We start from the raw sequence: 21,121 nt of genomic DNA, 5'->3' as shown, positions 1-21,121 counted from the left end.
ACTGAGAGGAGAACTCCACATAGCCTTTCAACGAATGCAGAGAACCGACCAGGGCTTCTGACCTAATGTCCAATCCTCACCTTCTCGTGGTGCACCCTGTTAGGTATCTAACTGGATACTGAAGAAACGAGGATGGGCTGGCAATTTGGGATTTAGCCGACCAAATTGTATTCTTATTGGTTAAACCAAAATAAAAAATGATGGTACAACATGACAAAATTTCATGACGGCTGGGGCGTCGCCCGGTTAAACAAGGCCCCAGTTGTTTTCGCCAAGGAACCATGGTGAACAGAGAAAAGTCAGCTACTGGAACAAATCTGAAAACACACCCCAACTCAACATCACCAGAGTTAAAGATCGCTACTGTCAACATAACAAGCCTAATTGGCAAAGAAATGGAGCTAGCTGAGGAATTAGATAAGTACCAGATCGACATAATAGGGGTGACTGAAACAAAAAAGATAAAACTGGTGAGATCTTTCTGAGCAATAAATACAAAATGTTGTATTCAGGCAATGACAATCAAGGAAAAGAAAGAGTAGCCATAGTATTCAACACAAAATACGAGGCTAATCTTCTTGAATAGCAGGCAGTCTCAAGTAGAGTAATGTGGGCAAATATGAGAATGGGGAACTGGACAATGAGACTTATTTGTGCCTATGGTCCCACAGAAGGTTCTGCTAAGGTAGAAGTGGAGGAATTTATTGAGACTTCAGAAAAAGCACCTGACACAATGAAGAAGGAAAAGTTGGTCCTTGTTGAGGATCTAAATAGCAGCGTAAGAAATGATTGTGAGACATACAAAAATATTTTGGGAAAATTTGGAGAAAAGAGCAAAGCTAATAATAATGGCAAATATCTGTTGGATTTCTGCTCATGACATGGACTAGTTATTACTAACACCATGTTCCAACATAAAAATGTGCCCAAGTTCATGTAGAGAAGAGGCAAGGAATAAGAAAAGTCTCATTGACTATGTTATTGTTGATAGTGTTGTTTTCTTCCTGGTGTAGGATACCTGAGTGTACAGAGGATTTGAAATTGGAAGTGATCACTATTTAATCTTGAGCAGGATAAAATTGAATTTCATATTGAAAAGAATGACATGTAAGAAAGTTTTAAAGCGAATAAAAGTTGAGCAGCTCTCAGATGTTAACTGTAGACTAAAATACAGAAAGATTATTGAAGAAAAAAGAAAGAGTTTGAGAACAGGAATCAAACCCTGGAGATTCATTTGCAAGCCTTGAAAAAAGCCCTCATTGATTTAGCTAGAGAGGCATGTGGTGTAGTTGTCTGCAAGGATAGAAATATTAGAAAACCATGGTGGACACACCAGTTAAAAAGGCAGTGAAGGAAAAAGAAGAAAGCATATCAAAAGTTCCTGGCAAATAAGTCAGCTTGTGCTCTTAGAGAATACAGAGACAAATGCACGAATGCTAAACAGTGTGTAAAACTAGCTAAGCAAAAGTCATGGGATGACTTTGGCAAGAATATAGAAAATAAATATCAAGAAGGTGGCAAAATATTCTGGAGGTTGTTGAAGAAGCTTAGGAATGGAGGAAAGAGTGCTGTAAAAGGAGTTAGAGATGATAAAGGTGACATGAAAACGGGAGAAAAAGATATCTTTGAAGTATGGAGTAATTACTTTGAAAAACTGCTAAATAAAACAAACAGTGATAACAGCACAGTGGTAGAAACCACTGACCAGGCATGCTCATCGTCATCATCAAATTCCTGCCATGTACCCTCAAGGGGTGTACAGGATATCTATACTTGAAGTAGAAAAAGCTATCAAAGGCTTGAAATGTGGAAAGGCAGCAGGAGTTGATGATATTCGATCAGAAATGTTGAAGTATGGTGGTATAAGAGTCTTACAGTGGTTGCACTGCATAGTTCAGAAAGCCTGGACAGAGGGACGAATTCCCGATGATTGGAGTAGAGCTCTCATAGTACCCATATATAAAAAGGGAAATAAAACTGAATGTGAGAATTACAGAGGTATTTCCCTAATGAGTGTTCCTGGCAAGATCTATGCAAGTATACTTGAGAAACGGTTGAGAAGAATTGTGGAAGAAAAGCTTCGTGAAGAACAAGCTGGATTCAGGCCAAATAGAGGCTGTCAGGATCAGATCTTCACTTTACGACAAACAATTTAGAAAGCATGGAAATATAACAAAGATATATATTTAGGTTTTGTCGATCTGGAAAAGGCATATGACAAGGTGCCAAGAGAGAAGCTCTTCAATACACTACAGTTATATGGCGTCAATGGGACATTATATCAAGCAATACTTAGTCTTTATTTGAGTTGTTCATCACCAGTTAGAATTGAAGGAAGTACAGGAAGATAGTTTAATGTTAAATCTTGTGTTAGACAGGGGTGTACATTATCCCATCTATTATTCATTATCTATATGGATCACATTATGAAGGAAAGTGGTATTAAACATGATATCAAAATTGGAGATGTTAATGTCAGCTCTTTGCTTTATGCGGATGATGTTATACTTCTAAATAAATCTGCTACAAGTCTGCAGGATTCTCTGACTAAATTGAATAACTGTTGTAATAGATATGGTATGAAGGTCAGCATTAAAAAGACAAAGAGAATGAAAATAGGTAGAATTGTAGAAAATGTTAACTGTGTTTTGAACGGGGAACCTGTGGAACAAGTAAAACATTTCAGCTACTTAGGCAAGATTTTTAACAAAGATGGTAAATTAAATATAGAAATAGATAACAGAATCAGCAAAGCTATTATGGTGGGAAGTCAATTGAATAAATTCATATGGAATAAGAGAGAAATTAGTCAGAACACTAAATTAGCTGTATACAAGACAGTGTTCAAACCAGTTTTAACTTATTGATCTGAGAGCTGGGTCAGAAATAAAATGCTTGACGAAGGACTAGAGACTGCAGATATGAGAATTCTGAGAAAGATTAGAGGCGTGAACAGATGGCATCAATGACAATATCATATTAAAAACAAGGATATTAGAAAGAACTTGACATTGTCAGCATCCAGGAATGCATTAGCAGAGATATTCTCAGGTGGTTATGGTCACTTAAACAGAATGGGCGAAGAAAGATTAGCAAAACAAGTGTTCTCTGCCAGGTTGGCAGGAAAACGATCCAGAGGAAGACCAAGATATAGGTGGATTGATACAGTACAAAGTGCCTTAGACGATAGAAATATAAGATCTGATAATGTTGGAGTCTTGTCAAATAACAGAGGGATTTGGAGGAAAATTGTAGATATTAAGTTAATGATGTAAATTTTTTTTTCATGTTTTACTATCATATCCTGTACACCCCTTGAGGGTACATGGCAGGAATTTAATGATGATGATGAACCAGAGCCTTAATACACATTTACCTATAGTACATGAGTACTCTCTCTCTCCCCGTATATATTTATATTATCATTTGAAAGTGTTTCAATCAAATATAATTCTAACGAAGTCAAGTTACTATTTATTGAAATAATTGAATAAGCACTATACTTGATTGGGTTTATCTTTTAACAGAAATCAAAATAATAATTGTAAAATTTGCTATCTTATTAAATAATTAGTAGCCTCATCACAGTTACAGGAGTGATACATAGAAGAAGAAGAAAAAAATTCCATGTGAGAATCACAGAGGAATTTCTCTACTAAGCATTCCAAGTAAGATTTATGCAAGCATACTTGACATAAAGATAACAAAAATTGTGGCAAGGAAACTTGAGGAAGAACAAGATGGGTCCAGTCCAAATAAAGTGAACCAAGATCAGATTTTCACTTTATGACAAATAGTTGAAAAATCATTGGATTATAACAAAGATCTTTATTTAAGTTTTGTAGATATGGAAAAAGCACATACAAGGTGCCTAGATAGGTTTTTCAAAACACCAATTATTTTTCTTAAATGGAACATTATACAGAGCAATTCATAATCTATATTTAAGTTAACAGTCATCACTTAGAATTGAAGGAAATACGGGAAGACAGTTTGATGTAAAATTAGCAGTAAGACAAGGATGCACATTATCTCCACTCTTATTCATCATCTACATGGATCACATTATGAAGGAAAGTGATGATATTAAACCTGATATTAGAATTGAAGATATCAAAACATGACTCTTTGCTTTGGTCAGATGATGTTGTACTTCTAAACACACCCAGTACCAGTTCCCAGGATTCTCGAACATCTGTAATAATTGAATAACAGCTGTAACAAATTTGGGATAAAAATTAGCAGTGAAAAGATGAAAATAGGCAGTTGTAATTCACTGATTTTAGCCAAACATACATGTTTCCCTTTTGTGTTATTGCAAGCATTCTATTTTAAAAAATCTTGGAATGGTTTGATAAAGTTTTTAAGGATTTCAAACACTATATTTGATTTAAATCAATCCAGCTAGATTTCTAGAATAACTTGCTTGTAGTCTCAATAGATGATCAAAATAACTTTTATAGGTGTATGTGCATTTTGCAAACTTCACCTGATGAAACACTAATGAAGAGTAGTGATGCATACCAAGATATAGTAAATTACATTGGATGTTATTTATAGCTCATTTATTGTTTCTCATTAGTTTCATTAATCTGTGCATTTGTGTTATTTTTCTTTGTACGTTGTTGTTTATTAATGGCTCATTTATCATATTTTTGTATATGCTAATCTTTGCATTTTGTATTACATTTTCTAGAGTACTATTTTCTAACCCCAATGGATTTGACAGATATTTAGTTAACCAAGCTTGTGGTATCATTTTGATTCATGTTAACCACAATAAATCCAAGTACAAGTTTTAGAATTTGTCATAAAAAATTTAAACAATTGATAATCAGTATCTTCATTAAATTATGTCCATTGTCAGGCATGGTACACTTTATTCAACTCCAGAATGTAATCGCATGTTTTGGGATATGCCAGCAACATTCAATTTCACACGCATCCTATTGACAGTTAATATGTCAATTTCTCAATTGATGCTCTTGCTCTTCAAAAGACAGAATTTCTACCAGATTACTAATCTCCCCATTATTTAATCCCCACTTTTGTTGCTAGTATGTTGCTTATTTATACTTCAAGTTTACTTTGTGACAATGCAACCACCACTCGAGGGAGCTAATGGCTGTATATTTTTACTACTTAGATGACATTTGTACTTGAACATATTTACAGTTAGAGGATTTGAATGTTTAAAATTTTCTAAAATTAGTTTTGAAACTTTTTTTGGACCTATTTCATATATATATATATATATATATATATATATATATGCAGGGTGGTTCAAAATTCCACGTACAAACTGAGGGGAGGTAGAGTATATCAAAATCAACCATATTCACATAGGAAAGCACGACCGGAAGCGCCACTCAAAAGTCATAGGTGGTGCTGTTTGCCAGCACTCCAGGTGAGCAATTGGGGCGTTCTCATTCAAGCTTCGACATTGTACAAAGAATGTGTGTCGTTTTACGAATGGATGGCAGACATGCACCTTGTTTACGGGTTAGCTGACAGTAATGGATGAGCCGCTGTACGAATGTATCGCGAAAGATACCCCAAACAGACGTACCACATCACCAAATGTTTGCACTTTTGCATCAGAATTTGTGACTATGGATCATTCAGGGAGCGCAGGCATGATAGTGGGTGGGCATGATCGGTGCAAAATCCCGCCATGGAAGAGGAGGTGTTTCACGCGATGACAATAATCCAGAGATAAGCACACGTGCCGTTGCCTCTGCTATAGGACTATCTCTATCCAGTGTATTGTGCGTTTTGCACTCCGAGTCCTTACATCCATTTCATCTGCAACGGGTCCAGTTACCGATGGCCGAAGATTATCCTTGATGTGTGGAATTCGCTTAATGGTTTCTGCAGAAAAGTGCCGTAAACCCTTATTTTCGAACTTGTGTTTTGTTCACAGATGAAGCTTCATTTACCGCAAAGGGGTCTTCAATCATGACAATGCTCATGTGTGGGCGTATGAGAACCCACACACTGTGGGATCACATGCTTCACCATTAATATGTGGGCAGGTATCGTCGCTGATTGTTTAGTCGGCCAATACCTGTTACACCACCCCTGACTGGACTCCCAGAAGTATTGGACCTTTCTGGAAGAAGTTCTGCCGGATTCACTGAACAATGTTCCAATGACTGTGCATTGGCAGATGTGGTTCCAACACAACGGGGCTCCAGCCCATTTTGGCATTTCTGTGCATCAGTATTTAGACAGGTCCTTTGGGGCTCGATGGATCGAGCGTGATGGACCAGTCGCATGGGCCCCCACGCTCACCTGATTTATCAAGCATTGATTTCTTTCTGTGGGGGACCCTTAAAGCCATGGTGTACGAAATGCTTGTTGCCTCTGACATGGACCTCATTGCAAGAATCACCATCAGCACTGCTAATATCTGGGAAACTCCAGGTTTTTCGAAAATGTATGCAATCAATGCGTCGTCGGTGTCAGGCATGCATCACTGTTAATGGTCGTAACTTTGAGCACCTGTTGTGAAACCATATTATGTATCCAACTTCTACTGAACTGTTCAGTTATGCCTAATAAAGTATTTTACACTACTTACTGCCTTATGTTATTTCTGTATCTTTGTGTCCCTGTTAGTACCTTCTGGTGGCATTTCCGGTCATGCTTTCCTATGTGAATATGGTTGATTTTGATGTTCTCTATCTCCTCTCAAGTTTGTACGTTAAATTTTGAACCACCCTGTGTGTGTGTGTGTGTGTGTGTGTGTGTGTGTGTGTGTGTGTGTGTGTGTGTGTGTGTGTGTGTGTGTGCACGTGCGTGCATGCATGGAGGTTCATCTACTCGGTTGTTAACCATATTTTTAAAAAGAATTGAATAATAAAAACTGCGAAAAAAGGAAAAAGGTATAATAGCACCACACAACTAGTTTCGGGGTGCTTAAGGGTCAAAGCTGTATAAGTGAGAGGAGACCTCCACATTGCCTTTAAAGGAATGCGGAGAACCGACCAGAGCTTCTGACCTAATGTCCAATCCTCACCTTCTCGTGGTGCACCCTGTTGGGTATCTACTTGGATACTGAACGAACGAGGATGGGCTGGCAATTTGGGATTTAGCCGACCAAATTGTATTCTTATTGGTTAAACCAAAATAAAAAATGATGGTATAACATGACAAAATTTCATCCCGGCTGGGGCGTCGCCCAGTTAAACAAGGCCCCCGTTGTTTTCGCCAGGGAAACAGGGCGAACAGCGAAAAGTCAGCTACTGGAACAAATCTGAAAACAAACCCCAACTCAACATCACCAGAGTTAAAGATCGGTACTATCAACGTAAGAAGCCTGAATGGCAAAGAAATGGAGCTAGCTGAGGAATTAGATAAGTACCAGATCGACATAATAGGGGTGACTGAAACAAAAAAGAAAAAAAACTGGTGAGATCTTTCTGAGCAATAAATACAAAATGTTATATTCAGGCAATGACAATCAAGGAAAAGAAGGAGTAGCCATAGTATTCAACACAAAATACGAGGCTAATCTTCTTGAATGGCAGTCAGTCTCAAGTAGAGTAATGTGGGCAAATATGAGAATGGGAAACTGGACAATGAGACTTATTTGTGCCTATGGTCCCACAGAAGGTTCTACTAAGGTAGAATGGAGGAATTTTTTGACGCTCTAGAAAAAGCAACTGACACAATGAAAAAGGAAAAGTTGGTCCTTGTTGGGGATCTAAATAGCAGAGTAGGAAATGATTGTGAGACATACAAAAATATTTTGGGAAAATTTGGAGAAAAGAGCAAAGCTAATAATAATGGCAAATATCTGTTGGATTTCTGCTCAGGACATGGACTGGTTATTATTAACACCATGTTCCAACATAAAAATGTGCACAAATTCACATGGAGAGAAGAGGCTAGGAATAAGAAAAGTCTCATTGACTATGTTATTGTTGATAGTGATGTTTTCTCCCTGGTGCAGGACACCAGAGTGTACAGAGGATTTGAAATTGGAAGTGATCACTATTTAGTCTTGAGCAGGATAAAATTGAATTTCATATTGAAAAGAATAACATGTAAGAAAGTTTTAAAGCAAATAAAAGTTGAGCAGCTCTAAGATGTTAACTGTAGACTAAAATACAGAAAGATTATTGAAAAGAAAATGAAAGAGTTTGAGAACAGGAATCAAACCTTGGAGATTCAGTGGTAAACTCTGAAGAAAACATTGATTGATTCTGCCAGAGAGGCATGTGGTGAGGGTGTGTGCAAGGATAAAAAAATCAGCACTCCCTGGTGGACACAGGAAGTTAAAGAGGCAGTGAAGGAAAAGAAGAAATCATATCAAAAGTTCCTGGCAAATAAGTCAGCTTTTACTCTTACAGAATACAGAGACAAATGTAAGAAAGCTAAACAGTGTGTAAAACTAGCTAAACAAAAGTCATGGGAGGACTTTGGCAAGAATATAGAAAATAAATATCAAGAAGGTGGCAAAATATTCTGGAGGTGTTGAAGAAGCTTAGGAATGGAGGAAAGAGTGCTGTAAAAGGAGTTAGAGATGATAAAGGTGACATGAAAACAGGAGAAAACGATATCCTTGAAGTATGGAGTAATTACTTTGAAAAATTGCTAAATGAAACAAACAGTGATGACAGCACAGTGATAAAAAACACTGACCAGGCATGCAGTCAGGGATACATATCCATATTTGAAGTAGAAGAAGCCATCAAAGGCTTGAAATGTGGAAAGGCAGCAGGAGTAGATGATATTCGACCAGAAATGCTGAAGTATGGTGGTATAAAAGTCTTACAGTGGCTGCACTGCATAGTTCAGAAAGCCTGGACAGAGGGACGAATTTCCGATGATTGGAGTAGAGCTCTCATAGTACCCATATATAAAAAGGGAAATAAAACTGCATTTGAGAATTACAGAGGTATTTCCCTACTGAGTGTTACTGGCAAGATCTATGCAAGTATACTTGAGAAACGGTTGAGAAGAATTGTGGAAGAAAAGCTTGGTGAAGAACAAGCTGGATTCAGGCCAAATAGAGGCTGTCAGGATCAGATCTTCACTTTACGACAAATAGTCGGGAAAGCATGGGAATATAACAAAGATCTGTATTTAAGTTTTGTTGATCTGGAAAAGGCATATGACAAGGTGCCAAGAGAGAAGCTATTCAATACGCTGCAGTTATATGGTGTCAATGGGGCATTATATCAAGCAATACTTAGTCTTTATTTGAGTTGTAAGTCAGCAGTTAGAATTGAAGGAAGTACAGGAAGATGGTTTAATGTTAAATCTGGTGTGAGACAAGGATGTACATTATCCCCTCTGTTATTCATTATCTATATGGATCACATTATGAAGGAATGTGGTATTAAACCTGATATCAAAATTGGAGATGTTAATGTCAGCTCTTTGCTTTATGCGGATGATGTTGTACTTCTAAATAAATCCGCTACAAGTCTGCAAGATTCTCTGACTAAATTGAATAGCTGTTGTAATAGATATGGTATGAAGGTCAGCAATAAAAAGACAAAGACAATGAAAATAGGCAGAATCATTGAAAATGTCAACTGTATTGTGAATGAAGAACCTGTGGAACAATGAAACATTTCAGCTACTTAGGCACAATTTTTACTGAAGATGGTAAATTAAATATAGAAATAGACAACAGAATCAGCAAAGCTGGTATGGTGGGAAGTCAATTGAATAAATTCATATGGAATAAGAGAGAAATTAGTTGGAACACTAAATTAGCTGTATACAAGACAGTGTTCAAACCAGTTTTAACTTATGGATCTGAGAGCTGGGTCAGAAGTAAAACACTTGACCAAAGACTAGAGACTGCAGATATGAGAGTCCTGAGAAAGATTAGAGGCGTGAACAGATGGCATCAATGGCAATATCATTTTAAAAATGAGGATATCAGCAAAGAACTTGACATTGTCAGCATCCAGAAATGCGTTAGCAGATCTAATCTCAGGTGGTATGGTCACTTAAATAGAATGGGAGAGGAAAGATTAGCAAAACAAGTGTTCTCTGCCAGGTTGGCAGGAAAACGACCCAGAGGAAGACCAAGATATAGGTGGATTGATACTGTACAAAGTGCCTTAGACGATAGAAATATAAGATCTGATAATGTTGGAGTCTTGACAAGTAATAGACTGACTTGGAGGAAAATTGTTGATAGGAAGTTAGTAATGATGTAATTTTTTAATGTAGTACTGTCATATCCTGTACACCCCTTGAGGGTACATGGCAGGAATTTGATGACGATGAACTAGTTTTGGTTTTTTACAGCCTTCTTCAGGTTTTTATAAAAGAAAAAACCTTAAACATTGAAGATAAAAAACTGAATAGCACAGGAAAGTCACTATACATATTTAACGTGAAAACGTTGTAGTTAACTTATTCAGAGTAGTTCCTTCGTTGGTCACGTTGGGTGAGTGTGTGCGTATGTCATCTCATGAGTGTCAGTATTCGATTACAGCAGAATGACAGTCTGGGAGATTTTTTTGGCCGATTCTGATAATGAAAACCATGGTCACGCAATCCTTTGGGATAGATCTAACAACATTTTCCTTTGCCATGACGAATTGGAGAGAAAAATTGTAGAATCCAGAGAAATCATCCTCAACCCTGTACATTTAAATAATAATTTAAGCTATAACCTCCCTGACTGTCATTCTGCTGTGATCAAATACTGGCACTCAAAAGATGCCATATGCATGCACTCACCCAACAATGTGACCAACGAAGGGACTACTTTGAAAACGTTAACTACAATATTTTCACGTTAAATATGTATAGTGACTTTCCTGCGCTATTCACAGTTTTTTGTCTTCAATGTTTAAGTTTTTTTCTTTTATAAAAACACCTGAAATAGGCTGTAAAAACCTGAAACTACTCGTGTGATACTATTATACCTTTTTCCTTTTTTCTCGGTTTTTGTCATTCGGTTCTTTTTAAATATATATATATATATATATATATATATTTAAAATTTGTGTGTTGACATGCTTATTAAAATTTCAGCAATTCGGTTTATGGAAAGATTCATTCTTGATCAAGAAGAATATTATTTTGATGATATTAAAAAACTCTCTTGTCTGAGGAAAAAGGAACATATGAAAGGCAATGGCTTTATGGACAGTTTTAGGTATGTATTGATTTTATCATTTATTGAAAGGAAATTCTGTTCTTGACAGTTAAGTAGTGAAAACTTAATAATGCAATAATACAATTATTAACTACTAATAATGTTGTTTGTAGGTAATGCATGGCTTTAATAATGGTGTTTGTAGGTAATGCATGGCTTTAATAATGGTGTTTGTAGATAGTCATACTATTAAGAGTAACAAAGGTTCAAAAAAATGCAATATAGTGGATTATTTTTTTAACTACAACATGAAATCAAAATTCCCATCCTGAAATCCTGAAAGAGGCAAGCTCTACTTGTATATTATAATGATTTGCAATAGGCACTACTAGCCTCTCTATTTATTAAAATCTTATTGACGGAGAATGTATTACATAGAATAAGATAATGTGAATGTGATTAGATGTCACCTTATTGGGTAATAGCAGTATGAGATAAAAATTGAAAAATGACAAACAAATACTATTATAATTCAGTAAACAAATAGAAGATTAAGTTCATGTTTCATTTTTGTTTTGTCATTTTATTATTATTATGTGACACCTCCAGGGAGTCCAAAGACTCATCGAGGGAGAATGTTCCAACACCATCGAACGATTGGTCCGCTTCTAACTACTAACCATGCTCAAACTTGCTTCACTTTTTGTGAGCCATTAGAAGCAGAGGCTCTACCAATCGACCAACCTTTGCTGGCAACTTTAATTATTTTAGTAGTATGGCTCTTTAGGTTGTAATAATTCCCAATGTTCAGGATGATGAATGGAGTTGGTGTGGAGATATCTTCCTGTATATTATAAAATAACTTCATAAGTTATCTTCATAAATAACTGCTTATGTATGTCGCAAAAATTAATTAGAATTTTATTTAAAAACTCAAGGGTGATCACTTAAGGGTCAAAGCCAAATAACTGGAAGGAGACCTCTACATCTCCTTTCAGGAATGCAAAGAACCCACTGGTGCTTCAAACCTAATGTCCAGTCCTTACCTTCACGTGGTGAGGTACAACATGATGAGATATCATGTCAGTTGGAGGCCCCCACTGTTTTTGTCAGGGAAGCAGGGCAAACAGTGAAAATTCACCTGCCTAAACAAGCTCCAACTCAGCATCTAGAAGAAGAAGAATAAGCCTAACATTAGAAGAACCAAAGATAGGAACCACCAATATAAGGAGTATTAATGGAAAGGAAATCGAACAGGATTTAAAATTGGAAGTGATCACCATTCAGTCTTGAGCAGGATAAAATTGAATTTCATATTAAAAAGAAGAACATATAAGAAAGTTTTAAAGTGAATAAAAGTTGAGCAGCTCTCAGATGCGAACTGTAGACTAAAATACACAAACATTATTCAAGAAAAAATGAAAAGTTTAAGAACAGGAACCAAACCCTGGAGATTCAGTGGGAAGTCCTGAAGAAAACATTGATTGATTCAACCAGAGAAGCATGTGGTGAGGTTGTCTGCAAGGATAGAAAAATCAGAACTCCATGGTAGACACAGGAAGTTAAAGAGGCAGTGAAGGGAAAGAAGAACGCATATCGAAAGTTCCTGGCAAATAAGTCATCTTGTGCTCTTACAGAATACAGAGACAAATATAAGAAACCTAAACGCTATGTCAAACTAGCTAAACAAAAGTCACGGGAGAGTTTGGTAAGAACATAGAAAATAAATATCAAGAAGGTGGCAAAATATTCTGGAGGTTGTTGAAGAAGCTCAGAAATGGAGGAAAGAATGCTGTGAAAGGAATTAGAGATAGTAAAGATGACATGAAAATAAAGAAAAAGATATCCTTGATGTATGAAGTAATTCAAAAAATTGCTACATGAAATAAGCAGTAACAGCATAATGGTAAAAAAACACTTCAACAGGCATCCAATCAGGAATACATATATCCATACTTGAAATAGAAAAAGCCATCAAAAAGCCTGAAGCGTGGAAATGCATCAGGAGTAGATGATATTCGACCAGAAATGCTCAAGTATGGAGAAATAAAAGTCGTATAGTGGCTACACTGCATAGTTCAGAAAGCCTGGACAGAGGGATGAATTCCAAATGATTGGAGTAGAGCTCTCATACTACCCACGTACAAAATGAGAAATAAAACTGAATTTGAGAATTACACAGGTATTTCCCTACTGAGTGTTCCTGGTAAGATTTATGCAAGTATACTTAAGAAATAGTTGAGAAGGATTGTGGAAGGGAAGCTTGGTGAAGAACAAGCTGGATTCAGGTGAAATAGAGGCTGTCAGGATCAAATTTTCACTTTATGACAAGTAGTTGAGAAATCGTGGGAATATAACAGAGATCTGTGTTTAAGTTTTGTAGACCTGCAAAAGGCATATTGTAAAATTCGATGCAGTAGAAATTTTCCTTTTTCTTGCATTGACTTTTACACAGGTCACATCTCGTAAACAAGCCTAACTAATTTTGTATTAAAGTTGTAAATAAATTAAAAGCCCATGTGTTTAACCCTAAGGAATTAGCATGCAAGATTGTACAAAATAGAAAATGTTTAATTCAAGGGCAATGCCTTAGAAATTGGCATAAAATTGATGTTGGATTTGTATACAAAGTAAGTAATTTTAATGTGCTTGGAGTCAGCCAGATACCACCTTCAAGGACATTGAAAAAAAAAACCTGGTAAACTTCTGAAGCAGTTCCTCCTTTCTGAAAATAAGATTAAGTACATATATTCGGTGAGAACTAAAAGTCAACATCAACGTGAAGATCAAGACCGTTTGTGTGGGAATCTTTGGGGTCCTCGACCCTTTGACCAGAGACCCCCAGAAATTGTATAAAGGTCATCTAAAAATGAAGAATGAGCACACCAGGAGACACAGAAAAGGAGGAAGAGAAGAGAGAACTTCAGGTTGAGTTGATTCGTCGGTCTGGTTGAAGGCCGCGAGGGACAGACATGGGAGCCGTGAAACTACCAAGGAAGAAGAGAAGCAGGACCAGCATGCATTGCCAATAGGACAATCTGCTAAGTACCTCTATCATCGGAACCTATTCGGCTGATTCATAGACATCGGGAAAAATGTGCTTCTGGTCCCGCAAGTCATATAAACAAGACGACAGTACTGACAGAATCACTACGTGGAAGTCAAAACATAAAATGGATGAGAAGCCAAAGGAACCCAAGAAGGAACTGAAACGGGTGCATAATAACGTTAAAAGAAGATATGTGAGTAAATTTTGTTGTGTTTGTTTATGATGTGTAAAACTGACTGAGAATCCATGGGACATTTATTGTGCTTCACATAAGTCATAGTTCAGGACTGGAAAGATAGTCTAAGAATAGTTTGTTCTCAAATTATTCTTAGACCATCTTTAGTTGGAATTACCTGTTGTAAAATAGAGAGCATGATAATTCTTGAATTGAAATGGGCTGATAGTTTTATTTAGGTATTGATATGATGTGTTGCATGACTCCGTGTATTTACTAAATGTTAAATTGCTGAAATTTTAAGCATAGAGTGGAGTTAAAAGAGAAATCTTTCCTATTGTATGATTTTGTATAATTGCAGTTTAGTGTAAATAAATATGTTTGTTTTGTTTACAAAGTGTGCCGCCTGATCTTTACGCAATGCACTGTTTTAAAATAACACGAACCTGTGAGCGAAGGAATTTAATCTTAGCCACGACTGTTAGAAAAGAGCTTTAGGATAATTTAAGAGTGAACTCTACTAGAAGTATAATTTTATCTAATACCACAAGGAGAGCACTGGTGGTGCAGTCGATAAAATCTAAATAAATTTCCAGGGTTCTCCCGATATCGGAAAAAAATACTAATCTATAGAGTTAAGTTAAAAAAGGATAGGAAGTTAAAGTATTAAAGGATAAGGAGTAAATAAAGCAGTAGAGAAATTAATAAAAGATAAAAATAGAGTGGAGAAGATTAATAATAACAAAAATATAATAAGAATAAATTAGAGAAGAGATTACAAAATAATAAATATAGAGCGAGAGAAATATTACAATGGCACAGCAGCTAAGAGTAAGAATACAATGGCAAAACCAAGCCATAATATGACAAGGTGCCAAGAGAATAGCTATTCAAAATGCTTCAGTTATATTGTGTCAGTGGGGCATTATACCAAGCAATACTCAGTCTTTATTTGAATTGTAAGTCAGCAGTTTGAATCGAAAGAAGTATGGAAAGATGGTTTAATGTTAAATCTTGTGTCAGACAAGAAGGATGTATTATCACCTCTGTTATTCATTATCTATATGGATCATATTATGAAGGAAAGCAATATTAAACCTGATATCGAAATAGGAGATGTTAATCTCAGCTCTTTATTTTATGCAGATGATGTTATACTTTTAAATAAATGCACTACAAGTCTGCAAGACTCTTTGACTAAATTGTATAACTGTTGTAATAAATTTGGTATGAAAATCAGCAATAACAAGAAAAAGACAATGAAAATAGGCAGAAACATAGACTGCATTATGAATGGAGAACCTGTTGAACAAAGTAAAACATTTCAGCCATTTAGGTACAATTTTTAGTGAAGATGATAAATTAAATATGGAAATAGACAATTGAATCAACAATGCCAGTGTAGGAAGTGAAATGAATAAATTTATATGGAATAAGAGAGAAATTAGTCAAAATGCTAAATTAGCTGTATAGAAGATATAGAAGTGTTCAAGCCAATTTTAATTTATAGATCTGGGATCTCAGTTAGAAATAAAACACTTGGTCAAAGACTAGAGACCACAGATATGAGTTCTCGTTAATCGGATTATCTCGCGTTCGTAGCTGCCTCTCAGTAGCGAAACAAGAAACGCGCTTCCTTGTTCCATGCTGGTGAACTGGATTTTAGTTATATAGGATAGACTAAAAATAGAGAAATTATTTATATTTTTGTTTTCTCTTTTTATTGTACAGTACAATTTTAATGTCTGGACAAAATAAAGATCTTGTATAATTTGTTCACTTAAAAATATTTAAGTGAACAAAGAAGACCTTCGAGAATCAATTAAATTTTTTATTTTGCTGCGCTAATTTTTTTCTAATCGCTTACTAGACAAAAGATTTTTCTTTGTTCTCGAAGAAATTAATTCACGATAATTATTTGAAATATTCTTTTAAAAAAAGAAAAGAAAACTGGCTGCCGACGTTCCAGTTTATAGTATTTTTCTTTTTGTACAAAACCTTCGAAATCGAATAATACTTCACAGATTTCCTTTAGGATACGCTTGAGCAACTTTGCTTTATAGAGAATAACATGAAATTCTTTAATCATATTACTAAATTTTTTCTTCATGTTGTATAGTAATCTACTCTTCTTTGTACGTTCACTTTCTTGGTTTCCTTGTATAATTGGTCATTACAAAATGAAATTAACAGTTATGATTTAAATTTATATTTTTCTGCATAATTCATCATCATCATCATCATCATCAAATTCCTGCCATGTACCCTCAAGGGGTGTACAGGATATGACGGTACTACATGAAAAAATTACATCATTACTAACTTCCTATCTACAATTTTCCTCCAAATCAGTCTGTTACTTGTCAAGACTCCAACATTATCAGATCTTATATTTCTATCGTCTAAGGCACTTTGTACCGTATCAATCCACCTATATCTTGGTCTTCCTCTGGGTCGTTTTCCTGCCAACCTGGCAGAGAACACTTGTTTTGCTAATCTTTCCTCTCCCATTCTATTTAAGTGACCATACCATCTGAGATTAGCTCTGCTAACGCATTCCTGGATGCTGACAATGTCAAGTTCTTTCCTAATATCCTCATTTTTAATATGATATTGCCATTGATGCCATCTGTTCACGCCTCTAATCTTTCTCAGGACTCTCATATCTGCGGTTTCTAGTCTTTGGTCAAGTGTTTTACTTCTGACCCCGCTCTCAGATCCATAAGTTAAAATTGGTTTGAACACAGTCTTGTATACAGCTAATTTAGTGTTCCGACTAATTTCTTTCTTATTCCATATGAATTTATTCAATTGACTTCCCACGATACCAGCTTTGCTGATTCTGTTGTCTATTTCTATATTTAGTTTACCATCTTCAGTAAAAATTGTGCCTAAGTAGCTGAAATGTTTTACTTGTTCCACAGGTTCTCCATTCACAACACAGTTGACATTTTCAATGATTCTGCCTATTTTCATTGTCTTTGTCTTTTTATTGCTGACCTTCATACCATATCTATTACAACAGCTATTCAATTTAGTCAGAGAATCTTGCAGACTTGTAGCGGATTTATTTAGAAGTATAACATCATCCGCATAAAGCAAAGAGCTGACATTAACATCTCCAATTTTGATATCAGGTTTAATACCACATTCCTTCATAATGTGATCCATATAGATAATGAATAACAGAGGGGATAATGTACATCATTGTCTCACACCAGATTTAATATTAAACCATCTTCCTGTACTTCCTTCAATTCTAACTGCTGACTCACAACTCAAATAAAGACTAAGTATTGCTTGATATAATGCCCCATTGACACCATATAATTGCAGCGTATTGAATAGCTTCTCTCTTGGCACCTTGTCATATGCCTTTTCCAAATCGACAAAACTTAAATACAGATCTTTGTTATATTCCCATGCTTTCTCGACTATTTGTCGTAAAGTGAAGATCTGATCCTGACAGCCTCTATTTGGCCTGAATCCAGCTTGTTCTTCACCAAGCTTTTCTTCCACAATTCTTCTCAACCGTTTCTCAAGTATACTTGCATAGATCTTGCCAGGAACACTCAGTAGGGAAATACCTCTGTAATTCTCACATTCAGTTTTATTTCCCTTTTTATATATGGGTACTATGAGAGCTCTACTCCAATCATCGGGAATTCGTCCCTCTGTCCAGGCTTTCTGAACTATGCAGTGCAGCCACTGTAAGACTCTTATACCACCATACTTCAGCATTTCTGGTCGAATATCATCTACTCCTGCTGCCTTTCCACATTTCAAGCCTTTGATGGCTTTTTCTACTTCAAGTATGGATATGTATTCCTGACTGCATGCCTGGTCAGTGTTTTTTATCACTGTGCTGTCATCACTGCTTGTTTCATTTAGCAGTTTTTCAAAGTAATTACTCCATACTTCAAGGATATCTTTTTCTCCTGTTTTCATTTCACCTTTATCATCTCTAATTCCTTTTACAGCACACTTTCCTCCATTCCTAAGCTTCTTCAACAACCTCCAGAATATTTTGTCACCTTCTTGATATTTATTTTCTATATTCTTGCCAAAGTCCTCCCATGACTTTTGTTTAGCTAGTTTTACACACTGTTTAGCTTTCTTACATTTGTCTCTGTATTCTGTAAGAGTAAAAGCTGACTTATTTGCCAGGAACTTTTGATATGCTTTCTTCTTTTCCTTCACTGCCTCTTTAACTTCCTGTGTCCACCAGGGAGTTCTGATTTTTTTATCTTTGCACACAACCTCACCACATGCCTCTCTGGCAGAATCAATCAATGTTTCCTTCAGAGTTTGCCACTGAATCTCCAAGGTTTGATTCCTGTTCTCAAACTCTTTCATTTTCTTTTCAATAATATTTCTGTATTTTAGTCTACAGTTTACATCTGAGAGCTGCTCAACTTTTATTCGCTTTAAAACTTTCTTACATGTTATTCTTTTCAATGTGAAATTCAATTTTATCTTGCTCAAGACTAAATAGTGATCACTTCCAATTTCAAATCCTCTGTACACTCTGGTGTCCTGCACCAGGGAGAAAACATCACTATCAACAATAACATAGTCAATGAGACTTTTCTTATTCCTAGCCTCTTCTCTCCATGTGAATTTGTGCACATTTTTATGTTGGAACATGGTGTTAGTAATAACCAGTCCATGTCCTGAGCAGAAATCCAACAGATATTTGCCGTTATTATTAGCTTTGCTCTTTTCTCCAAATTTTCCCAAAATATTTTTGTATGTCTCACAATCATTTCCTACTCTACTATTTAGATCCCCAACAAGGACCAACTTTTCCTTTTTCATTGTGTCAGTTGCTTTTTCTAAAGCCTCAAAAAATTCCTCCACTTCTACCTTAGTAGAACCTTCTGTGGGACCATAGGCACAAATAAGTCTCATTGTCCAGTTCCCCATTCTCATATTTGCCCACGTTACTCTACTTGAGACTGACTGCCATTCAAGAAGATTAGCCTCGTATTTTGTGTTGAATACTATGGCTACTCCTTCTTTTCCTTGATTGTTATTGCCTGAATATAACATTTTGTATTTATTGCTCAGAAAGATCTCACCAGTTTTGGTCTTTTTTGTTTCAGTCACCCCTATTATGTCGATCTGGTACTTATCTAATTCCTCAGCTAGCTCCATTTCTTTGCCATTCAGGCTTCTTACATTGATAGTACCGATCTTTAACTCTGGTGATGTTGAGTTGGGGTTTGTTTTCAGATTTGTTCCAGTAGCTGACTTTTCGCTGTTCGCCCTGGTTCCCTGGCGAAAACAACGGGGGCCTTGTTTAACCGGGCGACGCCCCAGCCGGCATGAAATTTTGTCATGTTGTACCATCATTTTTTATTTTGGTTTAACGAATAAGAATACAATTTGGTCGGCTAAATCCCAAATTGCCAGCCCATCCTCGTTCGTTCAGTATCAAAGTAGATACCCAACAGGGTGCACCACGAGAAGGTGAGGATTGGACATTAGATCAGAAGCTCTGGTCGGTTCTCCGCATTCCTTTAAAGGCTATGTGGAGGTCTCCTCTCAGTTATACAGCTTTGACCCTTAAGCACCCCTTCTGCATAATTCAGATATTTTATTCTCCAATTTTTAAAGTAAGCGATAGATTTGCTTATTTTTATTTTTATCATTCAAAATATGTATATCAAAATTTCATTTCCTTTCACAATAGAACTGAACTTTATTTCGTCTCTGATAGTTTAACCCCCCCGTGGCATTACTATCACACACCTGAAAACTGTTATGAAACATAGGTACAGTTTTTATTTAATTTGTTATTTTTCTCTAGTAATTGTTCCACATAACTTTAATTTTTCGATACTGAAACTATGTGGTGATTATTATAAATTAACAAATTATAAATCAGACAATATACATATTATTTATGTATATTGTCTGATATTGAGAGACCTTTTACTGGGGAAAGGTTACTGCATTACAAAGGATAATTATTATATGTGTCCTGAACTCGCTGATTTGCTTATACAGCATTGTACAGATAGTTGTGGTAGTGTAAATGCAAAAAGGCGAGATATGCCTCCAGATCTGGCTTCAGGAAAGTTATCGAAGGGGGAAATCTGAGCTTATCAGCGAGGGAAAGTCTTTGCACTACGTTGGAAAGACAAAAAAGATGTTTTTCTACTGTCTTCCCTGCACATTCCATCAATGGAATCCGTGGAGAAGCATGGTTTGAAGAAAGAAAAACCCATTGCTGTGTGTGCATACAACGACACTATGGGTGGAGTCGACAGGTGCGATCAGCAGCTATCATTCTACTCTGTAAAGTGTTTGGACATGTATTAGATTTTGTTATTTGGAACAGTTGCCTCCTGCACAAGAAAAAATGTTTGTCTAACATAACATATCTAGAGTACAGAATAGAAATTGCGAAAGCATTGCTGCATGCACATGCGCCTTCTTCAGCAAGCAGAAAAACAGGCAATCCTGAAAGACATCTGAGGTTGAACGCTGCTAACTCCAGCCATTTTCCCGAAAATCTGCCACCAACGGCTAATAAAAAAAAACCTGCACGCAAATGTTATGTATATAATAAAAAAAATATCAGAAAGGAAACAAAAATCTGGCACCCTGAGTGTAAAACTGCTTTGCGTGTTTACCCTTGCTTCAAGGTGTTCCACACTGTTCAAGAATTTTAAATTCTGAACAGTATGAAATAAAAAATGTTTGTGTTCAAGGCAATCAAAACAGTCCTTTTCAGGACTACAAATATTGATAGAGGGATACCTGAATGAACTGTTTCCTTTTCATCTTGAAGGTGAATTTTTAAGTTCTTTTTATG

The 21,121-nt window shown here is 36.1% G+C and overlaps 1 protein-coding gene across 1 annotated transcript in view; it reads left to right on the top strand.

Moving 5' to 3' along the window:
- The window catches only part of Taf5 (TATA-box binding protein associated factor 5), a 281,049-nt gene that overhangs the window by 46,040 nt on the left and 213,888 nt on the right, over positions 1-21,121 (top strand). Inside the window, exon 5 of the mRNA XM_090409115.1 lies at positions 11,011-11,134. Within this exon, the coding sequence (XP_090265241.1) occupies positions 11,011-11,134 (124 nt within the window). The remainder of the gene's footprint in view (positions 1-11,010; positions 11,135-21,121) is intronic.

Source organism: Typopeltis vanoorti, chromosome 2, assembly GCF_054136105.1.
Source record: "Typopeltis vanoorti isolate ZY-2024b chromosome 2, IOZ_Tvanoo_1.0, whole genome shotgun sequence".
In the NCBI taxonomy this organism is placed as follows: domain Eukaryota; kingdom Metazoa; phylum Arthropoda; class Arachnida; order Uropygi; family Thelyphonidae; genus Typopeltis; species Typopeltis vanoorti.
The sequence above is the reverse complement of the archived record's forward strand: the minus strand, read 5'-3'. Positions and strand labels throughout refer to the sequence as shown.